The sequence below is a fragment of the Hordeum vulgare genome, chromosome 5H (genome assembly GCF_904849725.1).
Source record: "Hordeum vulgare subsp. vulgare chromosome 5H, MorexV3_pseudomolecules_assembly, whole genome shotgun sequence".
Classification (NCBI taxonomy): Eukaryota; Viridiplantae; Streptophyta; class Magnoliopsida; order Poales; family Poaceae; genus Hordeum; species Hordeum vulgare.
The window spans coordinates 485,224,804-485,242,578 of record NC_058522.1 but is presented as its reverse complement, the minus strand read 5'-3'; the positions used below and the strand labels follow the sequence as shown (position 1 = coordinate 485,242,578).

Sequence of the window (17,775 nt, the reverse complement as noted above, 5' to 3'; positions counted from 1 at the left end):
ATTTTCATGTGTGTGGTAGGTAATGGTGATTAGGCTAGAAAAGAGGTATGTCTCGTAAAACATTCGAGCGTGGGGGTCGGGGGGGGGGGGGGGTCGCGATGGGGTTGTTCACCTAGCGGACCTTTCGTCTGCACAGGCCTCCCCGAGATCAAACACTTTATTGAAAGTATGATGCCCGTACGTTGCAACGAGATATAATATATTTTAGTAAGTAGTATGTTAGTTTGTGATTATCCTTATAGTAACATGACTGTGTAAATAAATGTTTATTAAATCATGTCCGTGATTTATCTATATATTAATGAGAAGTTTGATAGGTAAATAAAGTGTAATTGATTCAGAGGGGAAGTAAAATAAGGCGATTAATTGTCATGCAGTGAAAATTGGACGAAGGGGTGGTTGAAAGAAAAGTATTACATGAAACCTTACATTCTTTTTATGTACATTCTCTGTTCACTTTTATTAGACGTTTTAGATAGTTCACTTTTATTAGACGTTTTGGATAGTTCAGATAGCTACCAAAACCATTCAAAGTCAGCTGTCTAAAACGTCTAATAAAAATGACTGAAGGGAGTTTCTTGTGGCTAGCACTATGATCCGGTGTTTGATTATAATTATTGTTTTGTTGCTAAAACTCCTCACAATGCAAATGCTCAAGGGCTGGTTGTAAGGCATTTTTCTTGTTTTGGCTTAAACCCGTATTTTGCAACATTTGGGGCGCGCGTACCATGCCCCCACATTATTGCTATTTATTGATTGATTTCTCAAATTACCACACATACACGAACAATCCAATTGCTGCATCATACTGTAGTGTACAATGGTTGATGTTCACTCTGTGCCTCCGATTTCGACAACGATCTTGCCGGTGGCATGCCCCTCCACGCTCTTAGCCCAGGCCTCCTGCGCTCTGCTCAGCGGGAACCTCGAGTCCACCACCGTCCTGAGCTTCCCCTGCCCCGCCAAGCCCACCAGCCACTCCATCTCCTCCCTCCTCGGCGCCAGCATCAGCGGCGCCAGCCTCTTCTTGGCGAAGGTCGCCTTCTGCAGGATCGACGTGAGCGCAGCGCTGACCCCCGGCGTGACGTCGGCCACCGTGCCGCCCTCGTCGGCCAGCACCGCCTTGAGCGCCGGCCACGGCACCCCCGCCGCGCAGTTCGCCACCGCGTCGTACCTCCTGCCCGACGGGCCCCGCAGCGCCGCGCCCTCGGGCGTCCTGTAGTCGAGCACCTCGTCGGCGCCCAGGCCCCGGACGAAGTCCACGTTGCGCGCGCCGCAGGTGGCCGTGACGTGCAGGCCGGCCAGCTTGGCTAGCTGCACGGCGTAGTGGCCCACGCCGCCCGAGGCCGCGGTCACCAGCGCGTTCTTCGGGCCGGTGGCGCCGGAGGTCCCGTCGAAGCTGACCCCGGCGAGCTTGAGCAGCTGCAGCGCGCTGCTGGCGGCGGCCGGAAGGCAGGCGCCGTCGACGGCGGACACCTCCGGCGGCCTCGCCACCGTGAGCGACGCCGGGGCCACCGCGTACTCGGCGAGCCCACCGCCGCCCTGCATAGGCAAAGGCAACGGCCCTTGAGCGTGTCAGAAACAGAATAGCACCGTGGCGGTGAATGCCTTGTCCTTGCTTACCGGGAAGCTGATTGAGATGACCTTGTCTCCCGGCTTGAAGTTGGTCACGCCGCTGCCCAGCTCCACCACCTCGCCGGCTAGATCGCCCACTGCATGTTTCACCATGACAGGAATTCTTGCATGAGCATTGAGCATACACGAATATACATGTGGAATTTGACGTAGTGCCCATGTAAACCAGATATAAAATGGTCCATCACTCTGCATTCTGATTTTAGAAGCTTTTTTCGTTTCTGTTTCAGCAAATCAGCAGCAGAGAACCAACAGTGGAATCAAAACCAAAGTTGAGTAGAAAGCAGAGCGATTTTATCAGGTATCATGCCGGTCGGTATCACGCGATTTTCATCTCTATTTTGCGATTATTGCCGCAACCAAGACTGAATAGGTCAAGCGATGTCTCAGTCTGAAGCTGAATTACCTGGCGTGAAGGGGAACTTGCCGGGGAGGAAGGGGCGGAGCATGCCCTTCTGGATCTTCCAGTCGATGGGGTTGATGCTGGCGGCCTCCATCTTCAGCAGCACCTCGCCTTTCTTGGGCGACGGCACCGGCACCTCCACATGCTGAAGATGAAATCCACCACAGACTTCGTCAGTTCCATCCATCAGTGGACACATGAAAAGGAGAACGGACGATATTCAGCTCAGGTCTGCACTGCACACACAGAGATCGTACCTTGAGGCCTTCAGCTCCTCCGCCATACTTGTCGTACTGCACGGCTTTCATCGTCCTCGGGGTCGCCATGGCAGCGCCGTGTTGCGTGCTGTTGCGGGGGAAGACAGTAAAGAGAAAGAGAGGGAGAGAGAAACTTGTGGACTGGGGGATGGTGTGGTGTGTAATGCGCTGATGCTGATTTGGTTGGCCCTTGTGGACGGGACGTGTCCGTTCTAGCGGTACCTGCCAACAGCCTGTCCAACGTGTCCGGATGCCGTAGTGGTGACGCTGCCCATGTTTCGCGAGGGTTTTCATTTTTTCTTTTGCTCTATTTTTCCCCGGGAAACGTTTGTTATCTATAGTGATAGAAGTCCAACATCAGACCATTACAATGCCATCCATTCAATTAAAATCTGATGCCTTATAAATTGTGTTGCTTTTGTAAAGAAATAAAACATCGACAGGGAATTAACTGCCCGTAGCCCCGCCGTAAATCTCTCGCTAATCGCTCCGTAACTAATCTTTCCTATATCCTGGAGCGCCTCGCCCAAATTTCCTTCGACCCTGCCTCGCACGCAACTGTTTCCTACTCTCCATGTCGTTGAGCAGCACGGCCGCCTCGCCGGCCAGCTTCGCCCACTGCTTCTCCAAACGACATTGTCTTCTACACCGATGCGACCCACGGGCGACAACGCTGGTGCTCCATCCTGCCATGGATCGATCCTCATCCTCATCTACAATTCTGCTGTGCAATTTTCTTTCTAAGTCGGAGTGGCACTAGACGGGTTACCCCCTCCCCTCCCTCCCCCATGTTAGAGTAGCACCAAATGGCCGAAGAACAAGCAGTGGACTCCGGTGTTCCCCTCTTTGTAGAGTCCCAGATCAGAGTTGAAGGTTAGCGTGTCAATCGCCGATGTAAGAAAATCTCCATTATTTGAAGTATTGTAGTTCATGAGTTCTTTCTTCTCCATCTCTTGGATTTGTTCATCAGAGTTTTTTAACTCCATCACATGCTTATGTACTCTGGTTGTAGGAAGTACATAAGAAGTTAGGAAGAAACATCGTTTATGTAGTCTGGTTGCAGGAAGCACATAAAAAGTTAGGAAGAAGCATCACATATGTCTGCATGGCAACAATGCAAGGGACAAAGGTCGTCGAACTTTTGATTCCAGTACGTGTCAGTGCGGTAGATGGTGGTGTGGAGCTTACTTACCATCACAGAAGAAAATTCTATATTTAGCGGAGACACATGATCATCAACATGGAAGCACTCCCAATGTTATTTGATATAGTTTTTCTTTTTCTTTTTAATGGAAACAAATATATATATATTTGTATGGAAGCAATTTTTCTAGTCTATGAAAATAGTATCATAATGATTTGGAAGCAAAGTATATGTATCTCGAAGCAAGGCATCCGTTTTGTAGCGAGAAAGCAAATTCTGAATTCTTTCTATTCAGATTGAATCCGTACGTGGTCGTTACTCATCCATGTGGACTCTAGGGAGCTTCTGGACATTGGGTGCAACCGCTGGGAGACGGTAACACGGGCTATCTTCAGTCGGTTTGGACGACGAGTTACTAATAGATTAGGTGTATATGCATCGTAGTCTATTTGTTTCTTTTCGTCGGATGTGGCAGTTATTTTCTGCTTGTAAGCGGTTTTTATCCAAGCTTTGATCTGTACTTCAGAACTTAAGAATTTATTTGGTTTCTTGCTCAATAAAATGGCTGCATACATCGATTGATATAGAGGCCGGGGGCCTGATTTTTTTTCAAAAAAAAAAACCCCTATCCAAATGATTCCTTTGAAGCTTTCAATGTTGAGAGCTTAGTTGATTTGGCTAAGTCCTATCCAGATGATTTTGATTCTATCCAGTTGAAGGAACTTGCTCATGAGCTTCCTTTCTATATTGATAATGTGCGAGCAGATAAAAGATTTACGGGCCTTAAAACTATTTCTGAACTTGGTAAACTTATGGTTAGTACAAATAATCATCTTGCATTTCCTTTGGTCTATCAAGTCCTGTCGCCACTACATAGTGGAGCGGTGTTTCTCTAGAATGAAAATAGTGAAGACTGTGCTACGTAATCGCATTGGTGATGATTTCATGAACTATTTGCATCATTTGCTTCTTGGAGCAAAGATTTCTATATTCAACTCCACGTAAGGATGTGATAGACTACTTTTTGAAGATGAAAGAACATAAAGGTCAAGAAAAATAGAAAGGTAACTAGTTTGTAGTCGGAGCTTATTTTTTATGATACATTGGCAACTACTTTTTATACACATGTTACTTAATACAATCTACGCATTTTTGGTCATCTATTATTGCTACTTTGTTTTTTAAGAGGCACATTAGTGCTACTTGTTTATGTTGACCCTATGGCCTATTATCCTGGCTTCACCCCGGTGCCATTCGACTAGCCATTGATCCAGAGCATGTTCTCCCTCGCCCTCCGTGTCCACACCTTCTTCCTCCTCATCGGCGGCACGGCTAAGGCTGCCACCAACTCTCACATCCACGTCGTCGACCCTCCCCGCCAGCTCATGTGCAAGCCGTCATATGCACGCGCATTGCGCTGAAGTTTGTTTCAGTTGGCAGAAAATTGTTCCTAACAAACAAGTTTTCGTCATTTCTGAAATAAAGTCCAGATCAACATCATACTCTGCTCTTCATATCAATATCATACTCTGTTCTTACTACCTTTTTTTTTGCGTGGAAATCTTTGTACGAACTAGCTGGAGTCGCCCGCTCATTATGGGGTGGATAAAATAAAATGCTCCATTACGTGAGTACAAATTATGGCGTGCATAATTTAAACTGTCATCCGAAAAATTAGTACTAGAACTCCCTAATTCAAATTAGTGAGGATGCTCTATGGAGCATATTTTGAACGTGTCCGTTCTCGCGGGTACCTGGACCAGAACCATCAACACCAAACATGTCCAATCTCCAATGTGTCCCGACGCCGAAGAGTGTACCCGCTGCAGTGATGCTCATGTTTCGCCAGGGCTTTTCTTTTCCTTTGCTGTCTGTACGCCCAACTCTTCTGGTAATGCCCTAAAAAGACTCTTCTGGTAAACAGACCTGAACGAGCAGTTTACCTGCCGATTTTCAACCCGTATATCAAACAAGGAACAGTGCGTTGCTTTGAAGTTTGAACTCCGAGGCGGCGGTCGTGCAGGTTGCAGTAACAGGGGATGGTTGTGTTCTGAATAACTGAATTCATGTGCTGCAACCTCTGCTTGGAGGGAATCATGCATGCCGTGGGATTTAGTTTTTGATAGCCGGTTTGTTTGGGTGAATAACTGAACCTGTCAGCCATATGTTCTTGGTTTGACTTTTTTCTTGGAAAAGGGGAATACCCCGGGACATGCAGTTATATATTGCTCTTTCCGTTTCTAAATATAAGTCTTTTTAAAGTTTTTATTAGGGAATATACGAATGTATATATATACATACATTAAAGTATAGATTCATTCATTTTGCTCCGTACGTAGTCCCCTAGTGAAATATGTAGAAAGACTTATATTTAGGAACAGGGAGTATTAAATAACGAGTGCATTTACAATACTTTAAAACTAGTGCAAAACAAAGTCAAGTTTAATTTAAAAATACTTCAAAACTATTTTAATTTTTTAATTAATTATAAAAAAATCTTCATATAGAGTGCATTTACAATCACGGACCAAAGTGTATTTTCCGACTATTTACTAGTATGAATTTACGTATTGTAGTACTGGTATCATCACTAATTCACTAGGTGTCATCGGCGATGCCCATGTCGACGACGACCTTGCCGGTGGCGTGTCCGCTCATGCTCTTGGCCCAGCCCTCGTGCGCCCTGCTCAGCGGGTACCGCGAGTCGATCACCACCCGGAGCTTCCCCTGACTCACCATGCCCAGCAATGCCTCCATGTCCTCCTTCTTGGCAGACGCGATCAGCGGCACCAGCTTCTTCCTGGAGAAGAGCACCCAATGGAGCACTGCGACGGCGACGGACGCGAGGCGCGGGGTGAGGTCCACCACCACGCCGCCGGCGTCGGCCAGCGCGGGCTCGAATGCCGACCACGGGAACCCCTCCCCGCAGTGCACCACCGCTTCGTGCTTCCGGCCGGACGGCCCGCGCAGCGCGGCGCCCTCCGGGGTGCCATAGTCCAGCGCCTCATCGGCCCCCAGGCTCCGGATGAGGTCGAGGTTGCGCGCGCCGCAGGTGGCCGTGACGTGGTGGTGGCCCGCGAGGCTCGCAAGCTGCACGGCGAAGGTGCCGATGCCGCCCGAGGCCGCGGTCACCAGCACGTTCTTGGGAGGGCCATCGCCAGTGCCGAGGCCGATCCCGGCCGTCCTGAGCGCGGCGAGCGCCGTGAAGGCGGCGATCGGCAGGCAGGCGCCCTCCACCGCGGACACCTCTGGCGGCCTCAGCACCGCCTGCGACGCCGACACCACCGCGTACTCGGCCAGCCCGCCGCCGCCCTGGCAAACCAACACAACAGCACCGCACGTACGTCAGGCCACGGTATCAAATTACTTGCATGACAGTTGCAGCTGATTGTATTGACTCTTACTACGCACCGGGAAGTTGACTGAGATGACCTTGTCGCCCGGGCTGAAGCCGCTCACCCCTCCGCCCAGCTCCACGACTTCGCCGGCGAGCTCGCAGACGGGGGTGAAGGGGAACTTGCCGGGCAAGAAGGGCCGCGCCTTGCCGTTCTGGAACTTCCAGTCCACCCGGTTGATGCTGGCCGCCTCCATCCTGAGCAGCAGCTCGCCTTTCTTGGGCGACGGGATCGGCACCTCCACATGCTGAAAATGCACACCCACCCACACGTGAAACAGTCAAGTGAGTACGTGTTTGTACATCAAGTCGATTTTTGCCGTGTACCGGTGTACGTACCTTGAGGCCTTCAGCTCCTCCGCCGTACTTGTCGTACTGCACGGCTCTCATCTTCCTCGAAGAAGAAGAAGCATGCATGGCCGTGAACTTGTCCGCCGCTCGCCGGAGGATTATATTTGGAAGTGTTGTCTCTGCGCCACCACCGAGAGGATAGTGCGTGGAGTTGGCAATGACCCTGAGTGTCTGCGCGGATCATGTTATATATGTGGCCGATCCAAGGTCAATCGCAGCTTGATTTGTTTGACCCGGTGACCGCCGGCTCGTCCAACGCTCGACGGCGCGGCGAAGAAAGCGTATATATTGTACGTGGCCAGGCTCGGCGCCGCACGCCGGTCGCCGGTGCCGTGGTCGGGGTGCGCCAGGAGGCAGCGACAAGTCGGCGTGATGAGAGGCGGCGGATGCGAGGATGCATCTCGGCCCTTGCACCCAAGAAAAATCAACTCCGCTGCCTGGATAACACGTGCGTAAACGCCTTCTTGTGGCCGCGGATACATGACAAGTCGTCTCCGTCGGCGCACGTTCGTCGCACTTCTCCGAAGAGAGCTTCCACCCTCAGGCTTCAGCCGTCATCTCCTACCCTCGTGCATGTACTAGCTGTCACGTGATCATGTCACGGTGGAGGTCAAGTTGGCGCTCTCAAATATCATTTGTCTCAACGACATGTTGCATTGCATATACTTTTTATTTTTGCTTCACTACGGTTTTTTCAGTGACAGAGGCGCTCGGGAGAGGAGCTCTTCCATGGGCCTCTGAGAAGACCCTGCCGCCCTCGGGCAGGGGAGGAGCAACGAGGACGAACATCTGTAGGTAGGGGTTGTAGCAGCGGACGGCGCAGGCGGCGGTGAGCGCGGCGCTGAGCAGCACAGGCGAAGCTGATCTCCAATCCTGCACTAGATGTAATCCTCAACGCCGTGACCGTCAACCCCGCACGCGCTTTGATCTCGTCCTACACCCGGCTCGGCGAAGATAATTGCAGGGCACTACCACATATAGGCACCATGTAATGGATAGGTATCAATAGTCATTTTTTTTTGCGTGTCAGTACCATTTCATAGCCTAATTGTTGCAATACGATCTGACTCGTATAACTCGTATTGACGCTGTATCTGACGTATCGGACCCGCATGTCAGTCGGCACGGTGGCGTACACGTACCGGCTCGGTCACTTGGTCTCGCTCGAACCTGGTCGAACCGGACCAACCCTCTTCTCTCGCTCGAACCCTAGCCTTGCTCTCCCCTTTCCCTCTCCGCGCGGCTCTCCGACGATGGCGACGGCGACTCCCGACGGCGGTGACGTTGCGGCGGCTACGAGGACCTCCCTGGTCTCGGGGTAGATGATCACGTAGGTCTGGCTGTGGACGATGGCGACTCCAGTTCAAACCACTCCTCCAGCGCTGGTTTGGAGAAGGAGGATGTGGAGGAGGAGGTGATGCTGTCCATGAAAGATAGGGTGAAGATGGCACAGATCTGGGTCGCCAACCCTAGCAGTAGCCATCACTGGACCAGTGATGCTGATGGCGGTTTGATGTAAGTCACTGAAAAACCCTAGCCTTAGTAATGCCGAGAAGTACTGAACAATGATTCATGCCCATTAGTAATGACCAAGGAGTACTAAACAATCTGAGAGCACTTTAACAATGACTAAGCCTGAATCTTCAGTAGTAGCTAAGCTCCATGTTTAGCAGTAAACAATCTGAGAGCACTTGCCTATTTGTAATACCTAAGCACAAATGGCCAAGCTCCATCTTTAGTAGTAAACAATCTGAGAGCACTTGTCCATTTGTAATAAACAATGAGAGTGATGGGATCAGGAACAATGACAGTCTGCAGCAGAAGTGTCCAAGACACATTTTAGCCTGCATCTAAAAACAGGAATGTCCAAGGCACACTGTATAACTAAGCTAACATGGATCTAAAGAACCAACAAAAACAATTAGCTAAGCTGCATTTTCAAGATTCTATATTGTTACATCAACAATTAGCTAATCTAACTAAGTTGCATCTAACTAAGCTGCATCTTACCGGCTGAGCACACACTAAAAAATCATGCATGTCTCAAATCCTTTGAATGCTACGCGACGCTCAGGCGGCAGCCCATGCTCCGAGCAAACATCCATGGCAGAACTCTCGATGCCCATGTAGTCTTCGTCGTCGATGCTAGCAGGGATATAAAGAAACAACCAAAAAACAGAGATAAATCCCCCAATGTGAAGAAACAAAAACCCTAAACCTAACCCTAGCTCTACAAATTACCTGGTACATCATGCCGTCGGAGGAAGAGCTGATGTCCAGGCTCGACAGGTCGTTGCTATTCTCATCCTCATAAACCATGGCGCGGCGAAGGTGGTGGCGGCCGACGAGGTTCGGCGACGAGAGGGGCAGAGGCGACGGAGTGCGAGGAGAGAAGAAGGGGGGAAGGAGGCGACTGGCTCTGGGTCCGAGCTAGACACAAAGACAGACCGAACCGGTTCGTGCGAACTGACATGCGGGCCCGGTACGTCATATACAGCGTCAATACGAGTTATACGACTGTCAGATCGTATTGCAACAATTAGGCTATGAAATGGTACTGACACGCAAAAAAAATGACTATTGGTACCTATCCGTCACATGATGCCCAAGTGTGGTAGTCCCCTACAATTTTCTCGGCTCGGCGCCATGCTGCAGGCCAGGAGCACCACGGCCACCACGCGGGTGGTGGAGCTGCGAGTGGGGGCGTGGCAAGTTCGACGGTGGCCATGTTCTGTCGGCCGCGTGCGTGACGAACTAATTGCTTAGGTATGTGTAGTTGTTAATTAGAGCAACTCCAACGGGCCGACTCAAACGGACAACGATTTCGTTCGCTTTTTGTCCATTTGGGTCGGCCAGTCGGACACGAACGTCTGCTTCCGTAAATGGGTCGGCTCGCGCGTCCAACGCTGGCCGGACCCATTTTTTGCGGCAAAAAAAAGCATAAATACGTAATTAAACATTAAAAGTCGGCCACGAAGGCCAGCGATAGTCCACGCATCGCCCGCATTACATTAAATAAAAATAATAATAAACCTAGAACTGCGTGCATGCAGCCCTAGGCGTCAACGTCGTCGTCGTCGGGGTCAGTGAGGTTGACCATCATAGGCGTAGGGACGGCCCAGGGGAACGCCGTGTTCCAGAGCGCAGCGGCCTGCTCCTCCGTCGTCTGCCCCGCCGGCGCGGGTTGTGGTGGTGGCGGTGGCAGCGCAGTAGCACGGAGGCGTTCCTCCTCCGCCTCCCGGCGTTCGTCCTTCGCGTCCTTCTCCAACTGCATTAGCCGTCGGCCTTCTTCACACTCCGCTGCGAGGTGCATCTCCGTCCACTCCTTGAGGTAGCGCTGTTCCAGCTACTGCGTCGCGCCCATCCAGATGGTCGGCGCACTGACCCACTCGCGGACGGCGCCTGTCCACTGGTAGACGTGCGGCCGCAACATGGGCTCGGGTGCCACCACGCAGTCGTCGACAGCCGATAGGGCCATGGCCTCTCCGAGCTGCTGCTGGTACGCCGCCTCGTCGGCGGCCCTGCGCCGCTCTTCCTCCTCGCTGTCGCGGAGGACATCAGCCAGCGTCGCCTGGTAGGCGGCCTCAGCCTCCTGGTTCTCGTCGGCGACGATAGGCGGGGCCGACGGAGGGCCTCCTGGTTGCACTTCGCGCAGGCCACAGCGGCGCTGCTCCTCGTGCTCCACCCGAACCAGAACTCCCTGTTAGGGGAGTCGGTCACATATGTGGGGTCTCGCTGATACGTCTACAACGTATCTATAATTTTTGATGATTTCATGCTATTATCTTGTCAAACTTTGGATGTTTTGCATGCCTTTTATATATTTTCTGGGACTAACTTATTAACTCAGTGCCAAGTGCGAGTTCCTGTTTTTTCCATGTTTTTGACCCCTTTCAGAGGAGATTTTGAAACGGAGTCCAAACGGAAGAAAATCACCGAAAAGATTTTTTCCGTAACGGAAGAAGATCGGGAAGCTTGAGAGCCAAGGCAGGGGAGCCTCAGGGGCCCCACAAGCCCCCACCCCGCGGCCAGGGGGTAGGCCGTGGCCCACAGGCTTGTGGCCCCCCTGGGCGCCCTCTGCCCTAGGGGTTGCGCATATATATTCCCTAAAAATCCCAAAAAAATCAGGAGATCCTCGAAATCACTTTTCCGCCACCGCAAGCTTCTATCTCCGCAAGATCCCATCTGGGGCACGTTTTGGTGCCCTGCGGGAGGGGGGTTTCGAATACGGAGAGCTTCTTCATCAACACAATGACCTCTCAGATGATGTGTGAGTAGTTTACCATAGACCTACGGGTCCATAGCTAATAACTAGATGGCTTCTTCTCTCTCTTGGATCTTCAATACAAAGTTCTCCATGATCTTCATGGAGATCTATCCGATGTAATCTTCTTTTGCGGTGTGTTTGTCGAGATCTGATGAATTGTGAATTTATAATCAGATTATCTATGAATCTTATTTGAGTTTCTTCTGATCTCTCTTATGCATGATTTCATATCCTTGTAATTCTTTTCGAGTTGTGGGTTTTGTCTAGCCAACTAGATCTATGATTCTTGCAATGGGAGAAGTGCTTGGTTTTGGGTTCGTACCGTGCGGTGACCTCATCCAGTGACAGAAGGGGTAGCGAGGCACGCATCGTGTTGTTGCCATCAAGGATAAAATGATGGGGATTTCACCATTTGACAGGATACGTACGCGTGGACAGAGCTCGACACGTTCATCAAAGATCTAGCGGAATTTTAGTTTCATGAAATGCACATTCTTTATTTATTTTTACTCCCAAAGAGCTCACACATAGTATGTGTCCTCCTCCAAAACATGGGATCAAAAATTGACAGGAATACATGTAAACCAGTGGGTGCAAATCACACTGAATGCAAGTGGGAAGTAAGGTGCCTTAGAATTTTCATGAAATCTTTTTAGTGTGCACGCATTATTTGATGATTGCGAGCCGCCGCTCTATGTAGACATGTATGTTTGTATTTTTTGTCTACTAGCACATATTTTTTAGGCATTTAATATATTGTTATATTCACACCGATCACATCACTTGAAAAAAAATAGATCCCACATGCATTTATTTTGGGTTTTTTTTAAAGACACATTTTTCAATCCGTGCTTTGAAATTCAGATCTATCTTCATCATTGGATTCTTCACGACGAGAACTTTGGAACTAGATCACACATGGGTATGTTTCGACGATTTTTATACCAACTTTGATGCTATATATATGATGCAACTTTAGTAGTGCATTGTTCAACTTTAGTATTACGTTGTGCAGGTTTTTTCAAAACCAGCTTTTGGAGCTGCTTGATCTAACTTCATATGAGCTTGCCACCTAGCAACCATGACAACTTGATGTGCAGCTAGTCTATTGCCCCGACCAACTATCTAATAGTCAATGTGCAACCCTTGTCCCTACTCATGGATGTATAGCATTTTTTTATAGTTGACACACCATGTCCACCTCCCCTACCAGCGATATGTGCAACTTAGTCTGTTGTTCAAGACAACAACCTATTACTCGATGTGCAACTCCTTTCCCTCCCTACTTGTGATTATAGTTTTAGTTGGTGGGAGGGAACAAATGAAGTTGCACAAAGTCTACTAAGCAGTTGGCCGGAGCAACATATGAAGTTTCACATCTTCCATCGAGAGATTAGTTGGATGGTGAAAATTCCAATTTCATGGGGCAGTGAAAAGTTATATATTCATGAGGATAGTAAAAACTTGCATATAAACAGAATGCTAAAGATGCATATCCCACCGGAGGGGTGGTCTTGACAAAGTGCTAGTAGGAAAATTACACATTCACGAGTTATGAGAGAAAGTTGCACGTCACTGATAGACAGTTGGTTGTGGCAGTATCCGAAGTTACACATCCACCGCTAGATAATTGGTCAGTGCAACAAACAATGAAAGCACAACCACGGACAAGAGAAAAGTTGCAAATCAACTGCTAGGCAGTTGGCATGGGTAACACACAAATTTGCACATCTCACTAAAAGAGGTAGTTTAGGGGTGAAGGTGAAATCAATGAAAGCTAAACATCTACAAGGTAGGCGAAAAGTTGCACATTCACTGTCACGTAGTTGCACATTGAAGACAGTTGTATAAAACGGAGACTAAATTGCACACATAATAATTTATCGAAATATACCCATACGAGGTCTAGTTTCTTAGAGCACGTCACGAGGGTTTCAAGGGTGAAAATAGATCTTAAGTTTGATGTGGTTTGCAAGTTACGAGTTTAAAAAAATTTGAAAGCCTGAATTAAGTGCGTTCATACTTGTTCACGTGGATGGTTTTGCATTTACTTGTTATTTTTCCTGTTTAGACATGTGTACACGTATTCACGTTTCACAATATGAATTTACGGGATAAACTGTTTCCATTACTAAATTGTTAAGTGGACAAAATATTTATTTGTATATATTAAAAACAGAAATTTCCTTTTTACGTCCGGCTACTCCGGAGCACTCGGAGTAGCCGGCCGCTCCCTATATCTATCATTTTTTTTGTGAAAAGCTAAAATACCTCGTACAGTATGAACATTCCTCTAGTTAGGTTTGAAAAATAAATCATCCAAACTAGAAATGTTCTTCTCCATGTGCCGGGATGGGGGGGGGGGGGACTGGATGTCTTTTTCATAGAAAACATGAATCGATAAATCATTTTTTGGAGTGCCCTTTAGCTAGATGCATTTGGAACATGATGAGTTGAAGTCTATGCATAACATATGGTAGGGACATTTTATCAGTTATTCCCTCCTCTCCACCATGCAGAGAGCATGTCACATCCCAAATTTTCAAATTCAAGATATGAACAATAGAGCATGTGCATATCATGGTTTCATTGCATATTGGCTATTTTATAAACCCCAAAAATAAAATTTGAGTTTATTCTGTAGACATATGAATTACCTTAGCATAAAAATGTACTTTCAGAATTGCATATGGGCGGGGAATGAACCTTTCGGAGATTTATATTTTTGCTTGTTTTATTTGTTTATTTTGTGTCCAAAGAATATGAAATTATTTAAATTTGTACCAATTCAAACTCATTCAAATTCTAGGTTTAAATAAGAAAAACAAGACCCGGGCCGACTAATCCAGCCTAGCAAGCCCCCTTCTCACATAAGCGATCCGGTATGACGGGATCTAATCGCGGTCATCCGTGCTTAATCCAACGACAGCCACCACACACGTTATCACTCTCCCACTAATGCATGGGCCCCGCTTGTCAACTCCACCTCCCACCTCTCACACGAAGGACCAAAGCCGCAACATGTGGCGTCGACATCCCCATAACATGCACGGACCTCCCTAACACCCTACAAATCCTCCTCGACCTCCTCTTTCTTTTCCCAAGCTCGCTCGGACTGATATGCTGCCATCCTACTCGAAAACATCCAACGAGCTATTCCGCCGCTGTTGGTGAGCTTTCGTCTATTTTGTCACCAACCGACGTGCACGTCTCTCTTCTACCCACTGACCCATTTGCTTGTCTAGGGGAGCACCAGGGCGTCGATTTCGTACAACTCCGTGATGCACCCAAGGACCACCGCAACTCCAGCAAGCCACCATCAATGTAGGACGACGAGCCCAACGGCATCAAGACCACCCATGAGTTCACCACAACAAGCTGCACCTCAACAAGCGCTTCCTCGGCATCGAAGACCACCGGAAACGTTGCAACTATCAAACCCAAGCCCCACCGTTGTTGATGTTCTCCATCTTCGGCAACCTAGCTGCCTAGTGAGCACCGCCTTCTATTCTGGCATGCTAGATCTGTATCCAACGTCTCACGTTAGTCCACTTAAGTGAAGCGGTACAATTTAATTTGAGACACATCATTGAACCTAAAATCCAATGGTCACGTTTTTATTCCCACACAAAGTGGCACCGACCTACCACATAGTGCCATGTGTCCTTGTTTAAAATGAAAAAAGAATTCAGCTGGAAATTAGGATGTGTAACTTTTGAACAAAAGCCCATGTGCACCAAAAATATCACAACTTGTATTCTGCTAATCCAATTGGCGCGAAACTTTTTGCAATTAAACCTTAGAGAGAAAAAAAATCCACTCAAAGAATAAAATTTCCATTTTAAATACTTTAAATCAAATTTAAAAATTAATATTTTAAAACTTAAATAGGGACTAAAATGCAATCTATAAATTCATTTTAATTTCATTCTTTTTGCAAAGTGATCGTAATTAGTTGAAGCTTCAAATAAACTCACTAGGATTCAAATTTTAACAAGTTAAAATTTAAATTTAAATGAATTTGAATAGAAACCTTAATTCAAAAACATATAATTAAATAATTTATATCCTTCAAACCATGGAATAATTATTAATAATGATTTTTGCACTTTAATTCCAAAAGTTAAAACTAAACTTTAGGAATACATTTTTTGAAGATATTAACCATATGAACTACAAACCTGATTTGGATTTAAGTCAAGACTAAATGGGATTTATGAACCAATTCAATAACTCAAATTAAATGGAGACCTTTGCAAATGAATTCATGAACCAACTATGAACTAAATGGAATTGAACCCAACCTTTAAATACTTAATTCAAAACAATTCAAACACTTTTGAATACTATTTACATGTCAGATTGAATTTTATATCAATCATCAGATACGAATTCAAGTAAACATTTGTATTATTAAACCTCACTTTAACTATTTGAATCCAATTCTATATTCAAATTTCAAATATGACATTGAATTTGAAACATAACCAGGTTATAGTATGATTCATTTTGAATCCAAAATTCAAACTTAGAAATGAATTTTAAATTGAAACCAAACTAAGTGAAGTTATAAATGAAACCCATTTCAAACCAAAACCTAACACATAGACCCAAGGATGTTGAGCCAAATGCACAAGAACCAAATCATATCATAAGTCAACAACTTTGCTAGTGTGCGTCCTTAGTTCTTATTTGCCATTCATGCAAGTATTCCCTTTGCATGGATTATGTTCTTATGTATGTTCTATGTGTTTGTTCAACTTTTAATTGCAAGGAGTGCAACCCTTGTGAGTGTGAACAATGCACAAGTGACATCAATAACCAAGGCAAGTTTCACTTTGATTATGATTCCCCTACTTTGATTATGCATTGTAGTATGCCACGATAGGTATGTGAATTTAGGCTTAATATTGCATTGATACCCAGTACCAAAAACTTAGGTTCCATTACCCTGCTCCTTGTAACTAACATGTCGAGAGTGATTAGCTTGCTATAATATAATGCGGTTGGAGTCACATCAGAAGACATTGTTGGAAATATGCCCTAGAGGCAATAATAAAATGGTTATTATCATATTTCCTTGTTCATGATAATCGTCTATTGTTCATGCTATAATTGTATTAACAGGAAACAGTAATACATGTGTGAATAAATAGATCACAATGTGTCCCTAGCAAGCCTCTAGTTGGCTAGCTCGTTGGTCAATAGATGATCATGGTTTCCTGATCATGGGCATTAGATGTCATTGATAACATGATCACATCATTGGGAGAATGATGTGATGGACAAGACCCAATCCTAAGCATAGCACTAGATCGTATTGTTCATATGCTAAAGCTTTTCAAATGTCAAGTGTCTTTTCCTTCGACCCTGAGATTGTGCAACTCCCGGATACCGTAGGAGTGCTTTGGGTGTATCAAACGTCACAACGTAATTGGGTGACTATAAAGGTGCACTACGGGTACCTCTGAAAGTGTCTGTTTGGTTGGCACGAATCGAGATCGGGATTTGTCACTCCGTGTGACGGAGAGGTATCTCTGGGCCCACTCCGTAGAACATCATCATGAGTTCAATGTGACTAGGGAGTTAGTCACACGATGACGTCCTACGGAACAAGTAAAGAGACTTACCGGTAACGAGATTGAACAAGGTATGAGTATACCGACGATCGAATCTCGGGCAAGTTCTATACCGACAGACAAAGGGAATCGTATACGGGATTGATTGAATCCTTGACATCGTGGTTCATACGATGAGATCATCGTGGAGAAAGTGGGAGCCACCATGGGTATCCATACCCCGCTGATGGTTATTGGCCGGAGAGGTGTCTCGGTCATGTCTGCCTGTCTCCCGAACCCGTAGGGTCTACACACTTAAGGTTCGATGACGCTAGGGTTATAGGGAATTGGTATACAAGTTACCAAAAGTTGTTCGGAGTCCCGGATGAGATCTCGGACATCACAAGGAGCTCCGGAATGGTCCGGAGGTAAAGATTGATATACAGGACGGATGGTTTCGGACACCAGAAGTGTTTCGGGCATCACCGGTAACGTACCGGGACCACCGGGACCACCGGAGGTGGCCCCGGGGGTCCACCGAAGAGGGGAAACGACCCCGGGAGGTAAGATGGGCCAAGTGGGGGAGGGAACCAGCCCCTAGGTGGGCTGGTGCGCCTCCCCACTCAGCCCAATGCGCACGGGAGAGGGAAGGAGGGCAAACCCTAAGCCTGGTGGGCCTAAGGCCCACCAGGGGTGCGCACCACCCCTCCTCCCTGCCCTGGCCGCCGCCCCCTCTCCCATCTGGGGCTGCCGCACCCTTTGGGGG

At 47.4% G+C, this 17,775-nt stretch overlaps 2 protein-coding genes across 2 annotated transcripts; both read right to left on the bottom strand.

Annotated features, from left to right (window-relative positions):
* Positions 1–701: 701 nt before the first annotated feature.
* Positions 702–2,654, bottom strand: LOC123399690 (chloroplast envelope quinone oxidoreductase homolog). Its single transcript, XM_045094084.1, has 4 exons — positions 2,296–2,654; positions 2,042–2,183; positions 1,624–1,712; positions 702–1,542 (listed from the first exon to the last, which is right to left on the bottom strand). Exons 1-4 carry the CDS (start codon positions 2,587–2,589, stop codon positions 832–834), a joined length of 1,236 nt encoding a protein of 411 aa, XP_044950019.1. The 5' UTR covers positions 2,590–2,654; the 3' UTR covers positions 702–831.
* Positions 2,655–5,962: 3,308 nt separating this feature from the next.
* On the bottom strand, positions 5,963–7,304 carry LOC123398964 (quinone-oxidoreductase QR1, chloroplastic-like). The gene is made up of 3 exons (XM_045093401.1): positions 7,173–7,304; positions 6,851–7,081; positions 5,963–6,751 (listed from the first exon to the last, which is right to left on the bottom strand). The coding sequence occupies exons 1-3, from the start codon at positions 7,248–7,250 to the stop codon at positions 6,038–6,040; spliced, it is 1,023 nt and encodes a 340-aa protein (XP_044949336.1). The 5' UTR covers positions 7,251–7,304; the 3' UTR covers positions 5,963–6,037.
* Positions 7,305–17,775: the final 10,471 nt, after the last annotated feature.